General features: G+C 37.2%; 1 protein-coding gene across 4 annotated transcripts in view; it reads left to right on the forward strand.

Annotated features, from left to right (window-relative positions):
• PTPRD (protein tyrosine phosphatase receptor type D) overlaps positions 1–26,729 on the forward strand; it is a 2,145,247-nt gene that overhangs the window by 2,016,015 nt on the left and 102,503 nt on the right. For 2 of the 4 annotated variants that reach the window (XM_082611189.1, XM_082611190.1), the window contains 3 exons: positions 8,105–8,217; positions 19,381–19,422; positions 19,924–20,021. In XM_082611189.1, coding sequence (XP_082467315.1) covers positions 8,105–8,217; positions 19,381–19,422; positions 19,924–20,021 — 253 coding nt within the window. The remainder of the gene's footprint in view (positions 1–8,104; positions 8,218–19,380; positions 19,423–19,923; positions 20,022–26,729) is intronic. The other 2 variants (XM_082611192.1, XM_082611191.1) reach the window with 1 other exon arrangement.

Consider the following 26,729-nt stretch of genomic DNA (forward strand, 5'->3'; position numbering starts at 1 on the left):
CAGTTATAGTTTTTCCTAATCCTGCAAAAAGAGGCATCGTATTTAAAGATTTTTATGACTGTTGAAGTTGCATTTCAGTGTGTGCATATGTAAGCATCGTCTAATGCAATTGTTGGGAAATGCACACATCCTCGAATGCTAAGTATATTTAGCTAACCATCTGAAAGCCCATGAAGCATTTCTGAAATAGAAATGCTTGCTTCAGCAGTAAAGAACATTCCTGACTTGAAATTCAAGTAGACCCAACAATGTCCTTCCTGATTATCATGAAACAGTTCAAGAGGAAATCTTCTGTAGGCAATGAATAGTGTCTTTAATAGCTTGGATTCTGAGCAAAGAAAATTATATAACAAACAAACACACTATATCCCTCTTTCTAGGTGCCTTTCAGTTTATACATAGGTCATTGGTAATGACTCAGAATGGAATGGATTATTATCATCATTATTATTTTTCAAGTATTTCACTGCCTGTGTGCAAATAATACTTTGAGTAGGGAATGAGTATAAAATATTGTTGACTCACATATATCCTGCTGGTAATACACATCTGTTTACAAGACTACTTGTGTTAGGAATGGGTCTGTAGCTGTGGATGGTTCATCCATATAAAGAAATATATTTCACTGAGCTCTCTGAGGAGGCTTTGAGACTTACCCCTATTAATTATATTAATATGGAAGAGCACACTTTCATTTCACATTCTATTCATCTGACTTTGTTTTAAATTTAATCATTTAAAAACTATAATATATTGAGAATCAATGACAAAACATGTCACGGAGCCTCTGTAAGGGCCTAAAGGGCCATCAGAATACTAAAATGTGTTTGGTAGGTCTTTAGTGTTAATTTTCTTGCACTAGGATTCTTTGGAAATTCGGTACTCTACATGTGATACATAAAATGATTTAACAATTTAAACTGCAGAGAGTAGAGGTAGCAAAGTTTAGAAAAATACTAAACTAGGAAGCAGGAAACCTGAGTTCAGGTCCCAGCTCTGTGACTAGGTGGCTCTATGGGGTAGAAAGTCATGCTACCACTCCTGGCCTCGGTTTCTTCACTTTTATAAAATAAGTAAGTATGTAGATTAGATAATTGACCTTTTTAAAATCTGAGAACCTAAAAAAACCAAGTAACAGAATTAATACTATATTATTTCTGCCTCCAGTGCATGTGTAAGTTTTCTAAATGACTCCATGTTGCCCTTCATCTATCCTCCCCTACAAAGAAAAAAATCCATAAGGCAATTGAAGGCTCTTTGATGTTCATCTACCCTGCACATCTGCTACACATGTAAGGCTTTTCAGTCGTTAGTTCTAAAACTGTCCAGGAATTATTCCTAGAGAAAATATTCTTAAAATAAAAGGTTAACCTGACTGACTCTATGAAAAGTATTTACCGTGTAGTATGGAAGGAAAAAAAAATGGATTAGGAGGTTGGAAAGCGCTAAGGCATGGTCTAGACCAAATTCACATTCTTGAATAGTCTAATGTGAATGGATGCTGTAGCAAGTAAATAATTTCCATTCCCCACCCCAAGATGTTTTGTTTATGTGTGAAGACCGTGCAGTAGATGTGACTAAAATATAAACTTCAGCTTTTTCACCTTTTCCCAGATCCAACATTGGCTCCCTGTGGGCTCTACCTCTTTATTTCTTCTTTTTGTATCAACCCTACGTATATTTCCAAGGTGTTATCAAAGAAAGAAATGCAGTCCAGACTATTCTGAAATGCTATGAAGAAATAGGCTGCCACACCCCACCACTCTGGGCAATGCCTTCCCTACACCTGGAAAGCCTTTCCGCTCACTCCACAACCACTCCTCCTGGCCTGGCCAAACCTAACTCACCTTTTAGAAATAAGCTAAGCTAAGATCCACTTACTAAATGAAAGCCTTTCTGAGTGACTGTCCTCCTCCTTTCCTCTGTGCTGTACCAGTTCAGGCTGCCTTAGGGTCCCCTGCTGTATGATCTTAGAGCACTTTCTACTTCTCTATATTATAGAACCTACCCCATTACTGCCACTGCCCATTTTCTTGGCTTTCTACCCCCACTAAACTGTAGGTCAAGGACTCCGTCTTATTCCTCATTGTATGCCTTGTGCCCGGTAGAGTGCATGGTACAGGGGGCTACTGAATAATCAAATTTACACAAGTCAAATAGTGATACACTCAGTTCCCTCCTCTTGTTTACTCCATCACTGATTAGCACGTTCGTCTTGACTGACGAGCTGTAATAAAACCCTCAGCCTGTAATTTCAATATACCACTTCCAAAAGATTTCAAACTTAGATATTGGTACCAGCTATGTACCCATGTGCGCAGTAAGGCTGACTTTTCTGTGGCAGAGGGAGTGAAGCGCACGCTATGCACTGGTTCATCCTAATATTCAACAGCCTTTTCATATACAAAACTGGCAATTCACTAGGTATTTCTCTTCCTCTCAGAGGAATAGACTTTCCTACAACTGATTCACTGATGACCTCACTGATTAAAAATAAGCAAGCTGAGAACATTTGTAGGAATTTTTAAAAACCTGGTACAACCAGCTAAATTACTTTAAGAATAAAAAGAAGAACCTGTGTTTGATATCATTTTCATTATTCACTTTGTATGTGTGTGTTTGTACAATTTAAATGTGGACTTTGTATTTTTGAAAAGAAATGGACTGGATTGCCTTAAAGCCAGATACTCCAGCAATATGGGTGTGTATTATTTCATTCGCATTGAGGTGGACCTGGCACCTTTATTTTTTGCACTTGAGAACTCCCTAAATACTTTGCAATTTGCCTCAACATGAAGACTGTTTAGATGAATTCTCTTCAGGTGAAGGTTATACTCTCTGCCTAAAGAACATGGTTAAACAATACACGTATTATCACAGGTGAAAGTGTCTATGAGAATGAGCTGCAAGTGTTCACAGACAGCAGTGCCTCTATGACTAGGAAAATATCTGTCATGTCAGTGGCTGGTAATAAAATACTTTTCTGGATTAGCACAGCTATATAAATGGGTCATGCTCTGTAGATTTATAATGATGAATATTATATTTTCCAAAACTGAAAATGTATTTAATCTCTTACTAGAAGAAAAAGATTTATGATCACCTTACTTGTCAAAAGGTGTTTGAAGAAATCATTTCTGCCACTTTATTACCTTGTGTATTATGCAATTGTGCAAATTTCTGTGCAGGTCAATGCAATTTGCAGGTATTTTAAATCATTAAAGGAATACTGTATCTCTTAACTGAAGAGTCTTTATCTTAAATGAACTAAATTTCTTATATGGAATGAGGTTATATTCCCATTAAGTACATTAGCAGTTGTCTCAGGGCGTGTTTTGTAAAAATCAAATTATATCTCTACCATCAAACACTTCCTGCGATATAATTAATTGTGGCAGTGTTTTGTAGATTGATGAATAAAAGCGAGTCTGACATTAACACACACACAAATGTTTTGCTTAGCCATGTACGCTCATGTCCTCCATTTGCTTCATGCTTAGAGGCCTTTAAATATTTTGATATGCTATCATTTTCTAATGTGTTATATATCCCTGATTCTGAGCACTGTTAAATATTGGTTGTCATGGTTACTCTTGTTACCATTGGCCAACTAACATTTAGCCTTTCTTTTTCTTTCTTTGCTGCATTAAAATGGAGCAGTAAACCTGACAGGTGAGGAATAGAGAACAAACCCCTTTAATGCTCAGTACAAAAAAAAAAAAAAAAAGATACGGGTAGACTTTGGAGGTATTGAGGGGATGAGGGTGGAGGTTGGATATAAAAGATGAAACTGGCAAGGGGAAGATGGACGAAGCCTAGATATATAAAATAATTTTGATATTAAAATGATTCGGGGGAAATAGTTTGTCTATATATGAAGATAAAATAGAGTATTTAAAGCCAAATTTACAAGGTAGTAAAACCAAAGTTTTGTTTGTAGTCAAGGTTAAATGAGCATTTGTATGTGTTAATGTGAACCATTTTTGTTTTGTTTTGTTTGTTTTTACTGAAAGTTTGATCTCAAGACACTTTGTATAGGAATACTAGCATTCTCACACCCTGCTAATGTTGATGTCAGTGCCTTAGTGAAAACTTATATTTAATTCCAAATTATTTTCCCTGTCTTCCAGCCCTGAATAATAATAGCAGTAATAATAATAATAATCCTTATACTGCTTGTTTGTTGATCAGTCCAAGCTAACCTTGCAGCTTTCTAACACATACCTAGATATCTATATATGAATTCCTGATTGAAGTTAAACTAAGCAAAGGATCTCAATGCTCCTCTAACCCGCCTTCCTCCCTATGTTGTATTACAGTGGTTCTCTGAGTGGCCCCTGGACAAGCAGCAGTAGCATCAGCGTCACCTAGGAACTTGGTAGAGACACAAATTCTTGGCTCCCCCAAATCCCAGAACTACTGAATCAGAAACTCTGGGAGTTGGTCCAGCAGCCTGCCGTTTAACGAACCCTCGTCGGTGACTCTGATGCACACTAAAGTTTGAGAATGACTGCTGTATTATTGTCCCTAAAATCACTTAACGCTGGTCAACAAGCTGCATTACACTTTCACTGGCAGGAAACTGACTACCTCTGAGAAGGGGTGCTTGCCATTAATCCAGCAGAAAACACATGCAAAATCGTTTCTCTAGCCCAAAGTCAAAACACTTTGAATCTAGTTAATACACTCAGAGATCTACCTTCTCACTATAACACTGTCCTCATTTTACAATTTCATCACTACCTTCTTGTTCTGTTAAAATGAGAGAAATGAGCCACAATTTAGATATCATCTCTTAACACTCTTTCTCTATAAGTGAAGAAATTAAGGTTTGTAATTGACTTACCCAAGGAGATTCACACCAATAGTCGTAGAGTTGGGGTTCCATTCTTAATGATGTCAGAATCATTGTGTCCGAATTGATTTCTTTGAAATCTCTATGAATATTCAAATATGTATATTTCTTCCAAAAGCCTGTACTCGTATGTCTGAATATCTTTGTTCCAAGTAAACAGATAGGATCTGCCACATGATCATCCTTTTATTTTTGCTCCCCGCTTTACCTGTAGATAAGAGCCAGGCGAGAATAAGTGAAAATAAAACCCCGCTTAGACCACAGAGCAGCATTTTTGTTGTACAGTATTCACAGCCCCAAAAAACCACATATTTTTACGGTATTAGCAGTTTCTGCCATATCTGAAATGTCATGTGATCTTCTATTTTCTTTTCACCCAGATAACCCCTGCACGTGGTAGATACTTCTCACTGTGAGAAATAAACTTACCCTAGGGCTTTATAATCCTAATAGAAAAAATAAAACAGCGAGGCAAAATTCAGTATCTGTTTCAAGTCACTATTTGTTGCTTTTTTCTATCAGTAGATGAAAATGAGAATAATGAGATCTCTGAAAACTTACCAGAAAAAAAAAAAAAGTTACTCCTTACGTTCATGTTGGGACTGATTTAGATCATTATACCCCATTTAATACTTTGCAACAGTAAGTCCAATTTTTAAAAATGACTACTGTTACTGATGATGACCAAACTCTTCATCTTGCAAATCTTCCTTAGAAATTCTTTGTTAGAAAACAAACATTTTAACACATTTCTGTTTAAAAATAATGCGATAAAGCGTGTGGGCAGCCAGAATTACCCATGTTGTGATCATCAAAATGAAATGAAGCAAAATAAAATTTAAACAGCTGATTTTCCTAGCTGGCTAGGACTTCTGGAGTCTGATTTCTTGGAGATTATCTTACTTGGACAGATTAGGTGAGGGAGATGTTAGTTATTAAATGTCAGGACACCCCTCCCATTTATTACAATTATGAATTGTAACTTCAGTCCCCATGCTCTGGGCTTTCCGAGACTCATCGGGCAACAAGATGGCATTTTCAGCTTTCCTGGCGCCAGAGAAACTGTGTAAATGTCTTTAGAGAGTATTCTTTTCTTTCCCTGTGTCTCACATCACTCAGCCTGGCCTCAGTGCAAAGGAAGATAAGGAGGGTGTCCCACAATATCTGCAAGAGTGAGGGTCTCCTTGCCCAGATATTTCTTCATGTGGTTTCCATAATCCTGCAAGGAAGACTGTAGAGCCATTTTGAAAAGGGATAAAAATCCAGTTTTCAGTCACTGGATCTGGCACATCAGTAAAGCCATGTGCCAAATTGTGTGAAAAGACCAAAACCTGAAAAGGGCCAGTGGGATTACTTGGAGAAGACCAACCATATGTTTGTTACACGTGGGATTGATTGGCCACACTCGGTGGTGTTTCATTAACCCATTTAGATTCTGCATCTTCGATAGTAAAACATCTCTCTGTACTGTGAGGCACATACCCACAGCATAAACACGGTGATATTTTCTACTGTGAAAGTGGTCATCATATCCTTCTTTCCCATTGTCTTCCTAGACCCTTTTTCTCTTCCTTCTCATAGCTTTCTGGCCAGTTCTCCATCTCTTCTTTTCCTTTCCTTCTCATTTTCCACTCCATATAACTGGAGCTGCCAGTACCTTTGGCATGCCTCCAACTCACTGCTTTCCTCCGGTTGGCAGTATGCTCTGTCCTAAGGCTATACCTGACACTTTTAGGTGGAAACAGAAAAGACTGAGACAGGTTAATCCAAGGTTCTGAGAGAGCAAGGTGTCTAACAGGACTCACCCCCCAAAATTCATTCCACTGAGGATGTTTTGCTGAAGGCATTGCACTTGAGCAAATCAAGTGTGCTTTCCCTTCACATCAGTCGTCCCTTCATCCCCTGGTTGGTTTTATTCTATACAGATGAGCAGAGATGGAAAGAAAGGCTATTTAACAGGAGCCCTCTGGCTAACCGTGCAACGACCTGGGTGGCACAATGAGAGCCCACTGCCACAGCAACGCTAACGAGCTGTACCACCGTCATATCAAAAAGAGAAAGGGAGAGTTCCTAAATACTGCTGCACCCTTTCTCCAAATAAGAATGCCTTTGCTCTGAGCAGGGGTGAGATGCTAGGATAATGCCTCCGGCCTGGAGATGCTGGAATCTGTATTTGGAATAAAGCAATGTTTGAAAAGTTCTCCATTAGTTAAGTGAGTTTTTAACCTAATTCAGCCTTAAAGAAAATAGCTACTACTCTGTGATTATTTGTTTGGGGGGGGGGGGATAAAGAAACCTTAAGAAAAAACCTCACATTTCTTGCATAGACATTTATTAAAATTACATTATGACACCTTAAGCAAAGATAGTTAGCTTGACACCATAAACAGCCAATACTGTTTTTTCCTTGGGATTTGAAAAGAGAAAAGGGATGTTGGATTTGTGTGGTCCTGATTCTCCTACCAGGTATTAGGTTAACTTGAAATCTTAGAAATGCACTTACTGTATTTATCTGGTTATGGGAAAATCCAGGGCAGGTCCACTTGGTAGCCACCAATCATGTATCCTAAAGGGAAAAGGAGGGGGGCAGATTTAGTTGTTTAGCTTGAGGCCCAGTAGTTTCTATGAGTTTTTTCCCACAATTGGTAGTCACAATTTTAGTATTGGTTACTAGGGTTACTCTATCCTATCCCTCACAAATAGAACTAGTGGATGAGGGAGAAAAGCTGAACAAGTTTCCAAACCTATCTCACCAACACCTCCTTAAGCCTAAAGGTAGAATCACTGAACTATTTAAGTCCAGAGATAAAGGAGGACTTTGAGATGATCCACTTAAAAATTTTGGACCTGAGGAAATACTGTAGGCTAGGAGAGAAAAAAAGTAACCTGAACAGGTCTTCCCTGGTGGCACAGTGGTTGAGAGTCCACCTGCTGATGCAGGGGACACGGGTTCGTGCCCCAGTCCGGGAGGATCCCACATGCCCCGGAGCGGCTGGGCCCATGAGCCACGGCCACTGAGCCTGCGCGTCTGGAGCCTGTGCTCCGCAACGGGAGAGGCCACAACAGTGAGAGGCTCGCGTACCGCAAAAAAAAAAAAAAAAAGTAACCTGAACAAAGTCACAAAAGTCAAAAAGTTTTAAACCTGAAAATGGGGCGTGGGGGGTTAGGAGGGGCATAACTCTGCTTTTTTAAAATCTGTTTCCATTTTTTTGGTTGTCTTACTCTTAAATTTTTATTCTCTCCCTATAGGAAGAGGGCAGAGTCTGATTCTAGAAAGAGCAGCATACCAAACAGTAAGGAGGTCCCTTCACACCATCCAACAGACCCAGTAGAACTGAGGCGCCTTAATTTCCAAACACCAGGTAAGAGGCATGACTCCTCTTGTCCATAACGCAATGTTTACTGAAAGTTTTCTAGCCCCGTTGATATCGCCTTGAGAGGTGAATAGATCACTTTATTTCAAACAATTCTTTGTCCTCCTCTTTTACTTTACTATTATTGAGACTCACCAAAACATATGTCTTGAAAGGAAATTACATTCTTTGTGTAAATCTGAGGTGGGGTGGAAAAAAGGAAAAAAAATTTCCCTTCAAATTTTGGAAAAACTATAGTCTTAAGAATATCTACCATTTTTATGGACTTAGCATAGCTGATTATTTTCCATGACACCTATCTGGAAAGAATTCAGTTTCTCATCTTATAAAGCAAATGAATGGGTGGATGGATGGATGTTACCTCATCCATCCCATTGGGAAAGAATACATTTTTTTTCTCGATTCCCCTATTAATTTGTGTCTGTGTTACTCTGAAAGAAAGGGGAAGGGAGGGAGAAAAACAAAATGAGGAAAAAATGTGTATCTTTTAAAATATTACCTAAACTAAATCTCACTGACCAATTTAGGTTTCTTACTGGGGAGACACACTAAGTGACTGAGGATAAGAAAAACATTTCTGTTTCTTAAATTAAAGAACATTAACTGCTTCAACAGAGGAAAAATATTATTCCTGCTGAGGGGCATTTTGTACAGTATTGTTAATTCAAGGCTAGCTCTATTTTGCTTTCTTTCACCTAAATCTTATTTATGCCAAATAATGAAGAGTAGAGAGCTAAAAACATAAAACGGAGTGGCACTGTCTTAATACCTAATGATAATGGACAAAATTAAAGAGCTGATCTAAGAAGTCTATTTGATTAAAATTTGATGGTAGGCCACAGCAGTGAGAGGCCTGCGTACCACAAAGAAAAAAAAAATTTGATGGTAGTATTGCACCCCAAATTGTTTGAAAGTTTTTTTGTGTGTCAAATGGATATTCTATTCACAGTATGGTACACCACAGATTTTATTAAACTACACATTTGCAGTGAATTTCTTTGAATAGAAAATACACAGTTTATTGTGTTTAGCATATTTTTTATCTTACATGTAGATATGTCATAGTAACTAGAAACTATTCAGTTAAAAGAAATGCCTGGCATTTTTTAATGTGGCTATACAAGTTATCATAGAAGTGGGTTGTCTTTTAAAATTCTATCTCAAATGAGGGTTGTTCTTTAAAAAGCAAAAGATATACCTTCATCAGCATAAAAAGTAAAAGAAAATTTTCACATGGCCAAAAATCTCCCATATGGGAATTTATTTAAAAGGCTGAGTATAAAGGCGACAGTAGCCCCAAAAGAAGAAAGCCAGTGGGAGTGCTATCCCTCACCACCCCCAGCGCCATCAGAGAATGTTTCCAGGCATAAACACATGAATGGCAACTGTGTAGAAAGGATTATTAGCAGAGTGCTGGTGGCTGCAGGTAGGGAAATATAAATGCCTTTAACCAAGACACCTCCATGTTCAAGAATTCTATAAAGAATCTAATTTCCCCAATGTATGTGGGAATATGAGATCCATTTATAGAGAGAACCTGCTAAATTCCATATAAGTCACTGGAAAGGAGAATGAAGGTTACAACTGAAGTGACATTGCTTATATCACCCATGGCTTTACCAAATTAAAATGGGGACCTAGGTATATAAGAAGGTATCATTTAACTAAGATTAGACTTCTCACCTCAAATGGATAGTAGAATAAATAAGGCAAACAGTAAAAAGGAGAGGTGATTTAGTAGAGGAAGAGAATAGAACAGGAGAAATTGTCCCAAGATCCTAGCACATCTGTTCACTGAGGCAGCATTATGTTGTACTCAGGTACGCAGTCTGCTTAAGCCTGATTTGTTCAAATAGTCTACGTGCCTCCCAAGCTCTGTGATGTGGCCTGCTGTCCTGAAAATTAGACCAGTGTACACAGAAAATTGTACCTAGCTGTCAATGTGAGATTCATAGAAACGTTACAGTTTTCTTCAGCCAGTATGGATTCCAGCCAGTGGCTATGAATTTCCTCAATTACTTGCCAATGGGATGAGAGCACAAGTTGGGATTGTTAACCAAGTAACTGTGTTGTGCTATTTCTTCCTCCCTGATTCACAAATAACCAAGGGCTTTCCTGGGTGATGCAATAAAATGATCCTTTTATTCTAAAGCAGCTTTCTTAGGTGTTGCACAGGAAACAATTTTAAGTTTTACTTATTTTTTTGGATTTTAAACCATTCGCCCTTCACTTTTTGAAATGTGCTTTTATATACAGCATACCTTTGGGGATATAATTATCCACAGACATTACAAAATTTGACAATGCTTCTTAATGGCATGAATAAGTAGGGGATTAAGAATCCAGGATTTTCAATGAAATCAGAAACCTGTGATTTATATAACCAGCCCCTAGCACAGAACTTGTTCATGAAAGCAAATTGATTTCCACTTCTAATGGGTCTGTTGTAGATGACAAAATATCAAACTAACATTATCACTTGAGATTCAGTAGGTCTTTCAGAAGGTAAAGGAAACATATTGCTTAGTTCACTGATTCTTAGTTCCACTTTCCTTTAAAAATATTCACCTTGTGAATGAAATATCTATTTACATTTTAAATTACTTATTCTTGTTGGAGAGTCTAGGTTTAAAGAGTCAGACTTTTTTCCCCCAAATTCTGCTTCATATTTAAAAGATACTGAAACATACATTTTAAATTTCATATAAATACAGTATTCTGACATTAAGTACTTCAAAGAATTCTTTCCTTAATTGCAGTACCACAAACACATCTGTCTGTGGGTCAGGGAAAGGAAAAGGTCAGAATTTTGTCCCTTGCCGCTCAGCTAAGGCACAAAGTGAAGACACTTATAAAAGATGCTTTTAGTGAAACTTCTATTAAGTCTTACACATCTTTGTAGACAGTGGGAACTGGGTATGTGTTAGGATGGCTGAGAGATGAGTTACATGTTAAACAAAAGTGAACTCTTTTTGTTGGGAGGAAAGCTTTTCTTTTTTTCTGTTAAAAAAATTTCCAAGTCATTTTATAATCCCCCCCATCAACATTTCTTAATTATGTTTATTGAGGAAAATTTTTTAAATAGAAAATAAGCTTGTTAACAATTGTTACACGTAGGTTATGGCTATACAGTTGTGCATTATATTATTTACATTTTGTGTGTGTTTGAAAAGTTTCATAAGTTGTAAAAGGCAAAAAAAAACACTTTTAGAAAATAAAAATTATTCTTCATCTCACCACTTATTTTTCTTCTTTTGAAATATTTAAAATAAAAAGTAAACGATTTCCTATAACTACTCCAATTTGACCCTCCAGAAATATCTACCATATAGAGAGCTCCATGCATATCCTTCTAGAATTTTTAATATGTATATACAATTCTTTAAATGATAAAATATATAGCAGGTATATAGATAGATGCATATACATGAAATTTCCTGCTTTACCATTTAACTACATAAAAATAGACCTCTTTCCAAGTTATTGTATTAGGTTTTACCTCCTCTTTAACAGGTGAGAGTATTGATGCTATTCTGTTCTACAGATGTCACAAAATATATGAACTCAATCCTCATTAATGGATGCTAAGTTATTTCCTGTATTTTGCTCTTACAAATAATACTGTAATCAGCAGTACTGAGCCCAGATCTTTTCACATCTTGTTGTTATTTCTGTATGATAGACACCTGGAAGTGTGATGGCAGAGTCCTAGGGTAGGCACATTTACCATTTTGATAGAGACTGACAATTACAAATATTTTTGAAGTATTGTAAAAAGCTTTCACATACTGAGTAGCCCCTCTGGGCAGTGGCCTCTAGAATTGCACAAAATGACTAAGATAAATATTATACTGTCAAAAGATGGTGATTTATCAGAAAACCAAAGAAATGACTGATGATATGTGTTCCGATTTCTACTTTTTCCAACAAAGCAAATTTAGAAGTTCAGCATCTTAAAGAAATAAGCTTTTTTTCTAGTATAAAAAAAGGAGTAAAGGAACATATAACTAATTGCATCATATGGTACACTAGTCACCACCTTTCTTGGTGCCTGCAAACTTCTCCCCAAGGACCAACCCACTTTGGTTGGTCCAAAGTTTTTAGAATTTTCTTTTCCTGCAAAATTCTTTCTCCCAGTATCCGTACCCCTTCCTCAGAATCCTCCCTTCCCCCACCAAAAAAAAAAATTTTTTTTTTTCAAACAAAAACAAAACTCTACTGTTAGGGGCTTCCCTGGTGGCACAGTGGTTAAGAATCCACCTGCCAGTGCAGGGGACACGGGTTCAAGCCCTGGTCCAGGAAGATCCCACATGCCACGGAGCAACTAAGCCCGTGTGCCACAACTACTGAGCCTGCGCTCTAGAGCCTGCAAGCCACAACTGCTGAGCCCACATGCCACAACTACTGAAGCTCGCGTGCCTAGAGCCCATGCTCCACAACAAAAGAAGCCACTGCAATGAGAAGCCCGTGCACTGCAATGAAGAGTACCCCCACTCACTGCAACTAGAGAAAGCCCGCACGCAGCAACAAAGACCCAACACAGCCAAAAAAAAAATAAATTTATAAAAAAACAAAACAAAACAACTCTACTGTTTGTACTTGCACCTTTTAGGAAAAGAGATTAAAAAATAGATGATCAGATGTTACAACATAAAAGCCTCATTTTCATTTTGTGGATGACCTTAATATATTTTGCCCTAAAGCATACGTGGATGGTAAGAGATTGATGGGCTGTGAAAAACAAAAACAAACTCATAAAAAGTTAACGTATCAGAAATAGCAGTATCAGCAGCAGAAGTGTCTGCACAGCAACTGAGTGGTTTTGAAAGCTCTTGAGACATCTCTTCTGATGCATTAGTAGTATTAAATGGATCAGGGCTAACAAGATCCATCTTTATATATATCTCCTTATATTCATATTTTGTATTGTAGGAAACTAAGGCATATGTTCTAGATTAAGAACACCAGATGTATTCTTTTTATCTTATATTTCAGAAACATTGGTTCATTGAATCTATGGTATATAAATGGTATATTTCTGATATAAAGAAACATAGTTTGTTCAAATTCTTCAGTTTGAGAAATCCCACATAAAAATGATTTTTAATTATGCCATATAGTGCTTACCTGAAAAAGCACTCTTGTAGTATCTTTCCCTTAATGATGATCCTAGTCATGGATTAAGTCAAACTGTCACTGTTGTACCAACAAGCAATTATACCTTACAAATCAATCTTCTCGTTTGTCTTTAATTTACCATTCATTTGTGAGGCACATTGTAAACATAGAGTATTTGTAGTTATTCAGGTTAGGCTAAGTAGTACATATTATGTTAAAAGCTGAAAAATATTTTATAAACTAAGTTGCTATGATTTCTTAAGTCAGGTAGGTATACTTCTGATTTGATGAACAAATTAACTTCTCCCTGTTCCATGACCACAACCTGTTCTTCAGCCTTTATCATAATTTGTTGGAAAGGAAAACCACGAAGAGAGTATTACTGCATTATCACACATAAATATTATCAGGAAAAATCATCTAAAAGATGTTCTACCACTCTTAGTGACCTCAAAACCTCCACTTAACAAAACTGTTAATAAAGTTGTAAAGTGCCTGTTGGCATTTAATACAAGGTTAAAAAATATGGCAAGTATTTGATAAACATTTCTCTACAGATAAAAAAGTCAGTTGAAACTTACTGTTGGTTAGATTACTGACCAAGTAAAATAGAACATTTGAAAAACAAAAACATGGGAAATTAGGGTTTTTTTTAAAAAATTTTTTCTGCTGAATAGCACTACAGTTTTTAACATGAACTAAAGGTATACATTCAAAATATTTTCATGGAAGCTCACAAAGTTTTAGTAAGAAGTGACTAAAAAATGCAGGTGTGTGTATAAGTGCCCTTTACCTGTCTCCACCACTCACACAGACATACCTTCTAAATGAAGCTAGTACTTTATTGACACATTTTCTCCAACTGAGGGTAGTTTATATTCCTTTGTTACTGAATAAGTAGCCCGAACAGTTTCACAAGCCCATATTTATGTACATGGCACCACTCTCCCTGGGGTGTTCAATGATTTAAGAGACAACATAGCATAATGAGAAGTTCCCTAAATGAGAACTGACAAGGTCTGGGATCAAATTCCCCACCTAGCCATAGTTTTACTGATAATGATGACCTTGATCAAGTCCTTTTACCCCTCTGAGCTTCATTTTCCTTACTGGTGGAATTAATGCAAGAGGGGAGGGGAGGATAGATGAACCCTCAGAGAGTGAATCATGCGAGAAGTATACACTGTCCCGTTCCCCACCCCCCCGCCAGCGTCTCTCCCAGTGCCTGTGGACACAAACATGCTTCCTGTCACTCTCAACCTTCTTTAATTTTAATTCACACACCAAAGGAACATTTTGCTCTTCTAAAACAGAGATCACAATCTTGTTAGCCAAATGTGGCCTCCGAAGGTCTTTTCTTTGACCCCTACTGGATTTCAACAAAATTTTGAGTCAGTAGTGAAAACAGAGGTAAGTCACATAATTATCTGGGTTTTCACTTGCTGTTGAGAGCCTGAGAAGCCTCACCCTCTTGGCTCTGTAGTTCTACCTGAAAGATATCTGCTAGAGCTTTGCACCCTTCTAGAAGTTCTCCACAGTCTACACCAGCCCTAAGGATGGCCCTGACATTGACACAGAGTTCAGCTGCCATTCATCTAAAGCTTATTATTTTTTTAAAAAAAAATAGAGAAATATTTCTCTTTCCTGAGACGCCACTGAAAGTAGAGAAATGAAAGACAGCTTGTTGCACAAAAGGTTCCTTGTTGCACAGAAATGGGGGGGAGCACATTACTTGTGAAAGTGTTTACTGTTCAGTACCTGGTTATCTTTAATCATTTACCTAACCAACCTGGCCGCTTGAGCCACTGGAAACCTTGACCCCTGCTTGAGGAGATCGTAACTTCCATTCTAGAAATAAAACAGTAAAGATGCCAAACCCACTTAAGATTTTGTTATTGACTAGATGGGCTAAAATATACAGGTCACTTAACTTTTCTAGACTTCAGAGCCCTCCTGTATAAAATGAAAATGCTGGACTAAGTAATCTCTAAGGCACCTCTCAGCTTACAATGCCACGATTTTAAAGTTTTACATCTTATAAGGGAGCCAGCATGCAGTTACTGTCACAAATATTTACCCTGTTAAAAGTAGCCATCATGTTTTCTCCTCCAACCTAAGGCAGATTTCAGTGACTACATCTGTCATTTTTCATGTTGACAGTGTATATTGTGGTATCATAGCTTCAGAATGAAAACTCTGCTCAGATGCAACGTGTGCCTTTAAAATGCATTTATGTTGTGCATTTGTAGCTTTGAACTGATGAGGTCGTGACCCTGGCAAGTCCTCATCAGCTGTGAGCTGCACTTCAAGTTCTTGTTAATAATAGCTAAAGCACTAAAGCTTGCTAATGGAGACTTAGAGCAGGTTCAAGGGTATCACCAGGAGAAAGCTGATCTCATTCTCATAAACTCTAATTCTTGAAGGAAAAAAATAAAGTTACAGCCCCCTGCCCCCATCAAAAATTCCCAAAGGACTGAGACTCATTACCAGGGAACTTTAGAAATATCAATGTCGGCTCCCATACCCAGCTATTCTGAGTTAATTGGTCAGGTGTGCAGCCTGGAAAGAAGGAATTTTAAAACACCTCAACTTGTGCTATTGTGAAAACACTGTTCTAATAAAACGTTGCTTCACAGACTGTGAGCAAAGCCAGGTTGCCAGACAAAAGATTGAAAAGAGACCACAGTGAGGTCAAATTCATAGTTTTCTTAGTGTCTGCTTTTTCATTCAGATTCTAAAATGCTTGATTATATCCTGTAAATTTTTTTTCCACGTTGGACAATGGAGAAGTTTGGGGAGAATTGTATAACACTATTTTGCAACAGACCCTTGGTGATTATTTTCTGATACGACCTAGAGTTTCATGTTAAATAATAAATGCTGGAGAAGATGTGAAGAAAAGGGAATCCTCCCACACTGTTGGTGGGAATGTAAATTGGTGCAGCCACTATGGATAAGAGTATGGAGGTTCCTTAAAAAAAAACCTAAAAGTAGAGTTACCCTGTGATCCAGGAATGCCACTCCTGGGCATATATCCAGAGAAAACTCTAATTTGAAAAGACACATGCACCCCAGTGTTCACTGTAGCACTATTCACAATAGGCAAGACATGGAAGCAATCTAAATGTCCATCAGAAGATGAATGGATAAAGAAAATGTTGTATATATATTCAATAGAATACTACTCAGCCATTAAAAAGAATGAAATAATGCCATCTGCAGCAACATGGATGGACCTAGAGATTATCATACTAAGTGAAGTAAGTCAGAGAAAGACAACTATCATATCACTTACATGTGGAATCTAAAATATGATACAAATTAACTTCTTTACAAAACAGAAATAGACTCACAGACATAGAAAACAAACTTAAGGTTACCAAAGGGGAGAAGATGGGGGGAGGGGTAAATTATGAGTTTGGGATTAGCAGACACAAACTGCTGTATATAAAATAAGCAAACAACAAGGTTCTACCATATAGCACAGGGAATTATATTCAATATCTTGTAATAAACCATGATGGAAAATAATATGAAAAAGAATATGTATAACTGAATCATTTTGCTATATACCAGAAGCTAACAGAACACTGTAAATCAACTACACCACTTCAATAAAAAATAAAATAAAATAACATAATGAAAAGGAATAAGTAAATAAATAAGAGTTTCAGGTTGGAGGAGTTTCACCCCACGTTTATTCTTCAGCATAATTTTTATGTTGACATTTATTCATTTTGAATACATGATATAAGATCATAATTTGGTTAGCTAACGAAAATTGTATTAAACTTAATTCAGAAAGTTGACAATTCAACTGCATATATTTTCTGTTTTGTAGAATGTAAATTCTCCCCACCCCTCAAAGAAAAGATGCAGTTACTTTTAGAACCTTTACGTATGAACTACATCCACAAGACCCTTCTCTGCTCAGACATCCTATCCAGTTGAGGAAGAAATGAGTTATAAAGAAGGAAGTGACTCCAGAATTTATCTAGCCCCACATTTTTATTTCACAGAAGAAGAAACTGAGGTGCTTGATAACAAAAAGTTTGTCCCTATTCGTAGATGGCAGACCTAGAAGTAGAATTCATATTCAGTATACTAGTCCATGATTTCTTCTCCTGAACCATCAGATTCCCACAAAGCTTTCCTCCCCTTTCTGTGAAACATCCATTCTGCCATTTTTACTCGTCCTAGAACTTCAGTGCAATACTGTCAAGTCTTAAATAATGATTCTTGAACGCCAGGATATCGTTGCATGTGCTATATACATATCCTGAATTAGAATGTAATGGATCAGTGCAGGTTTGCTTGGATTTCTCTGTAATTAGCTTCCAAAGTAATACTTCCAGACCATGTGCCAGTGCATGCCAGAAGTAAATGTGCTGATCGCGTCTTTGGTTGATTATGATGGTCTTCTACTGCTGTTATACTAATACTTTTCCCATCTCCAATTGGCTTTACTTTTTGCAGCTTTGAGCAGTAATTCAGTCCCCTACGCCTCCCTGATGGGCTCTGTGTCCTCCCTCTCTAGCCAAACCACCACTCAGTCCATATATGATAATAACTCTCTCCCACGATTCGCTCAAAAAGGTCTAAACATCTTTGTCTCTATTATTTTCTCTGTTAAAGCACTGTAATGGATGTCCACATCATTCCATTTCCAGATAAACCTAGAGTCTCTTGTGGCTTTGCATTTCCACTCTTGTCATTGGGGGCGCCTCATCTGGATAAGATCACTTTAATTGTTAGACCACCGTCACCCACCCTCTCCTTCCACAAAATGTAAATGAGTTCAATTCTACCATCTATAAGGAAAAGTTTCAGAAATGGGTTCCAACATTTAGGTCCAAATGCATAATTATATCAGCAACAAAGAGTTTCTACTTCCAAGCTGACTCATTTTCATTGGATCTTCCATTAAGATTTTAGCTGACTGAAAACAGACTTTCATAGCCATGAACACTAAAATACCACCTATCACAGCACAATGCTAAAACGATTGGAAGAAGCAAAATAGTTTTTTACCTAACTTACCAAACCATTGATAATTCAGCATTTGAGACAAAGGAACTCACTGGCTGGCTTTCAATAACAGCACAATATCCAAAATACCCATAAAGTAATTACACACTGTGTTGACTTAGTGGTCACCATACCACAGCCTGACACCCTCCAAAGAGTCCCAGGGATGGCAGAATGTCAACATGGCTTCCAGTTTGAGCCCCTCCCTCATTCTTTTTCTACGTCAGAGGCTTCCCTGGGGGCATGCTAGTTCACGTTTTTCTAGTCAGCTGGAATTTGCATCTTTAAGACATGAGTCAGCAATGCTGTCTCATGGTGCTCTTGAAAAATTAATCAGAAGTAACATGTAAATCACATGAAAAGTGAGAAACCATTGTACAGCAGAGGAATCACCAAAACTGATGGATTATTTTTAACAGAATCTATGAATCTAACATACCTTCAGCTGGCAGACTGAACTAAGATGTATCACCCACTGTCATTGCTTTCTTTCTTTTTCTACCTTCTTTTTCCTCTTCATCCTTTCACCATTTGCTCCCTTTCCTGCATTCATTTCCCATTAGTGGACAAAGATGTTTACACCTGAAGTGGATTGTAAGTTTGCTGGGGGTTAAATAACAGGGGCTTGGGGCAAAATACCACAAAGCTGTCAGTGTGGCCATCAATAAATGTCCAGGAGAAGGCTGCAACCCAATCTCTACAATCTGCTACGAGTGAAAACATTTTTGAAACTCAGTATGGTGTCTGATTTTGTTATCAGTGATTATTGTCTGTGAGCTGTGGTGCATGTCCTTCTTTGTGTCCATGTATGCATGTGAATGTCAGTCACCTACAGGTTTGTGAAATATTAAAGCGATCTTAATCTAGTCACAGTGTATAGTGGATCCTGTAAAAACCTGCAGCATTTTTATTAGTCCTTTTAAAAAGTATATCAGACTATCCATTTCATTTTTTTTAACAAATTCATTCTGTTTTATTTTATTTACACCATCATTTCCTTTGCAGGTTCAGATGATTCCGGTTACCCTGGTAACCTTCATTCTTCAAGTTAGTTTTCCTTGATTCTGCATAAGTCACTTTATGTTTCCTATCAAGCTATTATGCTTTTCCTTTTAGGGCTTTCTCAGTATCTGTTTTCTTAGTTCACTTTACACCATTTAATTCCACACAGTTTCCATTTCACACAGTGCAGGAGAAGGAGTTTGAAATGACATAACAGTCATTACTCAAAGCAGAAGTTGACATCAAGCCTGTCAGTTTTCTCCACGAGCTAACTGCATTGATTCATAGCACAATAACACTTTCTTTCACACTAGGAGTGTTAGTTTGGGGATTATGCTTGGTAGCTTTTCATTTGGCTACAAAATTCATCCTTCCAGAGCATGTCCTGCTTTGAGTAACCAAACTATCTGCCTGCTTCCTCACATTAAACATCTTTACTACTCACATATTTTCAGGCCATTTCTAACTATAGCATTCTCTATATTTTGGAATAGTTAGCATCATTTTCATGCATTTTCAAATGTCTTTATTCTTTCCTTTTAATAGGTATGGCTAGCCATCCTCCAATACCTATCTTGGAACTTGCAGATCACATTGAAAGGTTAAAAGCAAATGACAACTTGAAGTTTTCCCAGGAATATGAGGTAACTAAGTGTGTTTATACTTGACAGTATTTTCAAGAATTGCCCCCCTCTTCTTTTTGACCATATTCTTAAAAACTAACTTCATCAGTTCTTTTTCCTTTAAATATGACTCAGCATCTGATATAAAAGTTTATAACAAATAGCCAACTTAAAAGTATCTGTATAATTAATGTAGTAGTTGTACTCGGAAAGGTGTTGAATTATTTATATGCGTTTGGTGTTACTTAATGAGGTTGATTTATTTTTGCTGATTTCAAGTTCATAGACTATACTGAATGTATAAGCTTCCCAGTATACCAAAGGAGTGCCAAATACACTGATTTATGGTCAGAAGGCTCATTGAAAAAGAAAGTACACGGAATAAGCAGATTTCCCAGTACTCTTTTTCAGTTTTACATGGCCTGAAAACTGTAATTATTAAGTACATACACGGTTTTACCATTCAGTCTAAATAATATTAGGGCTAATATTAAGATAGTAATATGTTCGCAGAAAGCTGCCTGTTTTTGAAGCAATGGTGAACTTAATGGTATCTTAAATTTTCAGAATGCTTAAAGGTTTTGTGTGACTCCTTGATGAAAATGAATAAAAAATTGTTGTATATGTCTGGGTATTTGGATATTGTGGCATTTATCAAGCAGAAAGTTATAAAACTGGATATTTTTGCTATTTCTCAGAAACAGGGACCCATAGTGAAACCAGTCCATGGATTATTCATAACTAAATGATCATTTATCTTTTAGATCAAGGTTAACTTAGCGTAAGATTAACATGTCCAACTAAAATCTTCTAATTGTGCCAAATAACAAAACTGTTTGGAACAGTTCAAATTCTACCATAAAGAGTTTCTGATTTACTTAATGGGGGTCTTAAAACACATCCTTGTTACATCCCTTGGTTTCTGTTTTATCAGCCTGAAATGAGGCTGATGGACTAGGTACCTCTCCGTCCCTAGCAGCTCTAACATTTTGCCCTGTCATATTCGGTTAGAAAACCGTAAGAGGAGCCCTAACCTCAAGTGGCTAGAGGGATATCAACTATGTGAAGAAGCTCTATGTAAGAGAACGTGGCGCAGTGGTGCCTGCGGCAGTCTGGATATTTGCATGGACTTTCTAAAGTCTTTAAACATTCAAATTTTGATTATTTAAATTATTGTGCTGGCTAAGCAAAACCTATCTGTAGCCCCATGTACTTTCACCTTCAAGAGCTGGTAACCTTTTATGCAATTTACACACTCCAGCATCTTTGTCAAATATTTGATAGAATGCAAAGGAGATTTTGTTTGTTTGCTCATTGGTTGAGTTACATTTTCCTGTATTCTGTTCTAAGCATTTAGGAGAACATTTTCAATTTGAGGAAACACATTGGATTGTGAATTGTCTTATTTTCTAAATGGGCTGCTTCTTATTTCTTTCCTGTTCTTCCTCTTAGTCATAAAGGCTCTTTTTAAATTATGCAGTATTCTTTAAGAGTTTCTGTAGTTTCTGGGTTGAGGCTTGAGGCTGAAAATTGAGTTTTAGAAAGAAAACAAGGCATATAATGAATGCCATTGGGGCAACATAAAAACTCTTAGTTAAGTGTTAGTTTTCACCAACCAGAATCTTTCACTCCTCCAACCTCCCCTTTATTGTTATCATGAGTGTTGTCATTGTTATGCTTAGTGTTTCGCTATGTGTGATATGATGGGTCACAAAAAAAATAAAACTTGATAGCTCAACCCGTTAATAAGCTATTAATTGTCAATACCATTGACAGTATCTGCATCATTCAAGCAATCTCAGTTGTATGCGTTGACTACAATAACTGGCCTCCTTTAAATATGGAATTTCTCCAGAAATGCTACATGTAAAGACACTCTAATGATACTCATTTAGCCATTAGATTAGAAGTGCTCCTTGAAAGTAGTTACGAACTGCATGCTGGCAGCATTCCCATTAAGAACTCCCCCAGTAGCCGTTGACATGATAGCCCAGGCTGACTACCATTTATCACAACGATGATCTGTGATTAAAGCTCCCTGAGCATGAATTGACTCTACGGTGCCTTAACAGCCATGAAGGGGGTATTTAAGTGATGTATTCATCTGTGATAATATGATAAAGACCTCTACATAATATTTTAGGCCATGAGCAACACATTGAAAAAAAATATTTTTTTGCATATTATCTCCATAATTTGAAAAGATTTTTCATTGGTTTTCAGTGAAGAAAATGGAGAAAACAAACACAAGTCATTACTTTCAAGCATAATCACTATGGATTAATGTTTACTCAGACCTCTCAAGATGGGTAAAACTAAATTTGTTACTCTGATTCTAAGACTAAAGCAGAAAAGTTCAAGGCATGAAACCTGTTTGCACTGATCCTGAGGTCAGGATAGGAGGAAGTAGGTTTAAATTATAGCACAGTATTATTAGATCATGTGAGAGACTTCCTTTACTGTAAAGAAAATTGGACTCAGACATCGGATTCAATGACAGCTGGAAGAAGGAACCTGAGAAATTAGTATAACTGCATCTTGAAGGTCTTTACAATTACTTTAGGATTTTATTTTCTGCAATGTGACTGCCAAGTCCTACTAGAATTTAAGTCCAGAATTTGAGGATGGCATCTAGAATGCAGGGAACAAAGTCCTCCTTAAATTTGGTATCACTGTCAAAGTCAGTACATCAGGCTGGTGAATGTTTAGACTGATTCAGAATAGTTGTGTAGGTCTTGCCAAATAAACTCTTAGCCAATGCCTATATATGGATCATTTGGAAGCCTAATTAAAATCCAAATTCCTGGTCCGAACTTCAGAAATGCTGGTTCGGTAGTTCAGCCATGGCAATTAGAAATGTCCATTTTATTTCTTTTTCCCCAATTTTATTGAGACATAATTGAAATTTAACATTGTTTTAGTTTAAGTCATATGATATAATGGTTTGATATATGTGTATATTGCAAAATGATTACCACAATAAATTTAGTTACAATCTATAACCTCATATAGCTACAGATTTTTTTTCTTGTGATGAGACCTTTTAAGATCTACTCTTAGCAACTTTCAAATATACATTATTGTTAACTATAGTCACCATGTTGTATATTACATCCCCAGGACTTACCTTATACAGTTAACCCTTGAACAACATGGATCTGAACTGCATGAGTCCACTTATACATGGATATTTTTCAATAGTAAATGCCAACTACAAATTATACGTGCATTAACTCCTGCATTGCTCAAGGGTCAATTGTAAAATGGAAGCTTATACCTTTTGACCACCTTCACTCATTTCTGCCATCCTCCACCCTATGCCTCTGGCAACCACCAATCTGTTCTCTATTTCTAAAACAAAAATTTTTTTTTCAGATTCCACGTAAGTGAGGTCATACAGTATTTGTCTATTTGGCTTATTACATTTAGCATGATGCCCATGCCCTCAAAGTCCATCCATGTTGTTACAAATGGCTGAATTTTCTTTAAGGTTGAATAATATTGTATGTGTGTGTCACCCACCAATCACACACAGACACACACACACACACACACACACACATACATGACCCTATGACCTTCATTTCACCATTTCCTAAGATGGCAAATATATCTGTATATGAGATTCATTTGACAGGCATTGCAGTCAGCATTATCATTATCAACATCATATACATGAATCCTATTTATATTAGATTGGCTATAAGTAACTACAGCCCCTAGAGTTTGCTTCACGGAAAATAAAGGGTTGTTTGTTTTATCTATTATCTATTATAAATGTATTTATTTATTTATATAGAGCCAAAGGCTACCCATGCAGGTATGCTTCAAGAACTGTTATCTAAAGTGAGACAGAGAAACACAAATATCATAGGATATCACTTATATGTGGAATCTAAAAAATGTTACAAATGAATTTATTTACAGAACAGAAACAATCATAGAAAACTTACGCTTACCAAAGGGGAAGGAGGGGAGCCTAAATTAAGAGCTTAGGATTAACAGATACACACTACTATAAATAAAACAGATACACAACAAGGTCCTACCGTATAGCACAGGGAACTATATTCAAACATCTTTTAATAATCTATATTGGAAACGAATCTATAAAAAGAATAGATAGAGAGAGAGAGATAACTGAATCACTTTGCTGTACACCAGAAACTAACACAACATTGTAAACCAACTATACTTCAAGAAAAAAATTTTTAAATTTAAAAAAGAACTGTTATCTGAAACTGGAGGACTGCAGAGATTTTCCAGCACCCTCTCTGAAACTCTCATCTTTTTTTTTTTTTTTTTTTTTTTTTCTTTTTGCGGTATGCAGGCCTCTCACTGTTGTGGCCTCCCCCGTTGCGGAGCACAGGCTCCGGATGCGCAGGCCCAGCGGCCATGGCTCACGGGCCCAGCCGCTCCGCGGCATATGGGGTCCTCCCAGACCGGGGCACGAACCCGTATCCCCTGCATCGGCAGGCGGACTCTCAACCACTTGCGCCACCAGGGAGGCCCCGAAACTCTCATCTTTGTGTTTTTCTCTGGGCTGCTCTATTCTTTCCCCTGTACAGGCCAGCTTCTTCTGTTTCTCCCACCCACGTACAGAAAATATATCCTTTGATCATATTTTCTTTTACATAGAGTCCCCCTAAAGAAAGAGACAATTCTTCTTGTCAGTCAAATTCCAAATGCCAGAGAACAAACTCTGAACTTCAATTGACTCATTGGGTTGTGAAGACACACATTAGAACATAGCTGCTAACAGCCCATCCCTATATATTTGGTTCCTTCCTTGGATTGAAGAGAGCAAAGTTATTTCTGAGCTGGAGGAGGAACCAATAATTATCCACCATACTGCCGCAGAAAAGCACCATGCTAAGTGCTGAGGGGAATATAAAACTTATAAGAAACCTTTATTTCCAGGATGTCTAGAAGGCAAACTTAGATATATACCCTGTCCCCCACCCCCCAAAAATACTAAGAAGACCATCTAGAAGCTAATCCTAAGTACTAATGCAATGCTGTTGGGATTCAGTAAAGGTCAGAGTGAGATGAAGAACCGGGAAAGGTACTGAAGAAAAGGTAGTACTGAGAGTATAACTCGGAAGAACAGGAGTAAGGAACATTTTGTCAGGGGGACAATGTACTTCAGGTACGTTATAGATTTTATACCTTTATGTTCTACGTTGAGAAAATAATCCCCCTTTTAAACATAGTTACAACAGCATATTTTCTTCCAACTTCCTAACAGCTGACTTACAAATTACCCTTTGGACCACAATCCATCCTGCCATGGCAGTTAGATAGACATGAATAGTTATCAAACATCTAGTTTCAAATCTGCCATCACTAGCTCTTTTTAGTGGTATTATCTTAAACATATATATATATATGTATATATATTAAAACTACTACTATATCCAGTATATTGTAATAAACTATAATGGAAAGGAATCTGAAAAAGAATATATATATTCTTTGCCGTACACCAGGAAAACTAACACAACATTGTAAATCAACTATACTTCAATTAAATAAATAAAATAAAATAAAACTCAGCTACTCTGAAGATCAGTTTTTTTGTTGCAATCAGAGAAGGGCGAGAAGCTGTGGTTCACAGAAGGCCTATCAGAAGGATACCTTTGACCTATTTTGTTCCCACCACAAAGTCCGGTCCCAATGTCTTTGCTGCCATCTGTGGGAAGTGTATTAGCTTTAATCTCAGCGCCCATGTGTCTCCAACATTTAGCATCCTAATGTGCTGAGGGTTTCTTCCTGTACTTATGTCAACGCTCTCACATCTCCAGTCTGTACAGTCGATAATGAGTCTCTTATCTGAAACATTCCAGATAACAGTGCCCTGTCTTTCCATTTTAATGACAGCATGTATGTGGCACCTTTGTCTAATAAGCTAAAATCTTCACAATACTGGTGAGACAGGTAAAGGAAAAAGATATATTACTTCCTCATGAATAATGAAATGTATCAAGACAGTGCTAAGATATATAGAGACATTAAAAAACATTGCTTCGATCCTATTTTTAAATGTTTAGAGCTGGAACAGACCTCAGAGATCATGTAGTTTAACCTTCTCATCTTAGAGGTAGGGAACAAGAGATTGAGAAAGGAGTGACTTGCTCAAGATCACACACCTAGTATGTGGCTGAACCAAGCCACAAACTCGCACCTTCTTGTTCTTAGAAGAACACCGTACCTTAACTCACCTGCTCTAGACACCAAAAATATTTTACTGTTTGTTACTTACTATGTGTTGATTATAGAGTCCGGAAACCTAAGTCTTCAACTAGATCAATATTTATACTAAAAATTTTTGTGCAAATGTCATAGTAACCAATTTGTGTTGCATGATTATCCCTGGGAAAACCATTAGTTTTTCTATGACACGCTAAGGACACATTTCTTTTCTCCATAGACAGTTTCTTCATTCCCAGTGGTAAACGTTTTATTTCTCTACAGAGGGACAAAATTGTCTGTCATCAAAGCAATGACCACAAAAGAAAACATTTCTATTTTCCCTAGAAAAGGCTCTAGATGTATCGGACCACGTTTGTGTGCCAGAGTGCATTCATAGGCAGAAAGCCTTCATTGCTCATGTTTTATAAACCTCCAAGCATTCATAAGGGAATATTACTTGTCATATCTGCTTTCAACTAATTTATAATTTATGTGTAAACTCATGACAGTGGACATGCATTAGAGCCTCACAGAGAT

This window comes from Mesoplodon mirus (assembly GCF_964341445.2).
Source record: "Mesoplodon mirus genome assembly, chromosome: 1".
Taxonomy (NCBI): Eukaryota; Metazoa; Chordata; class Mammalia; order Artiodactyla; family Ziphiidae; genus Mesoplodon; species Mesoplodon mirus.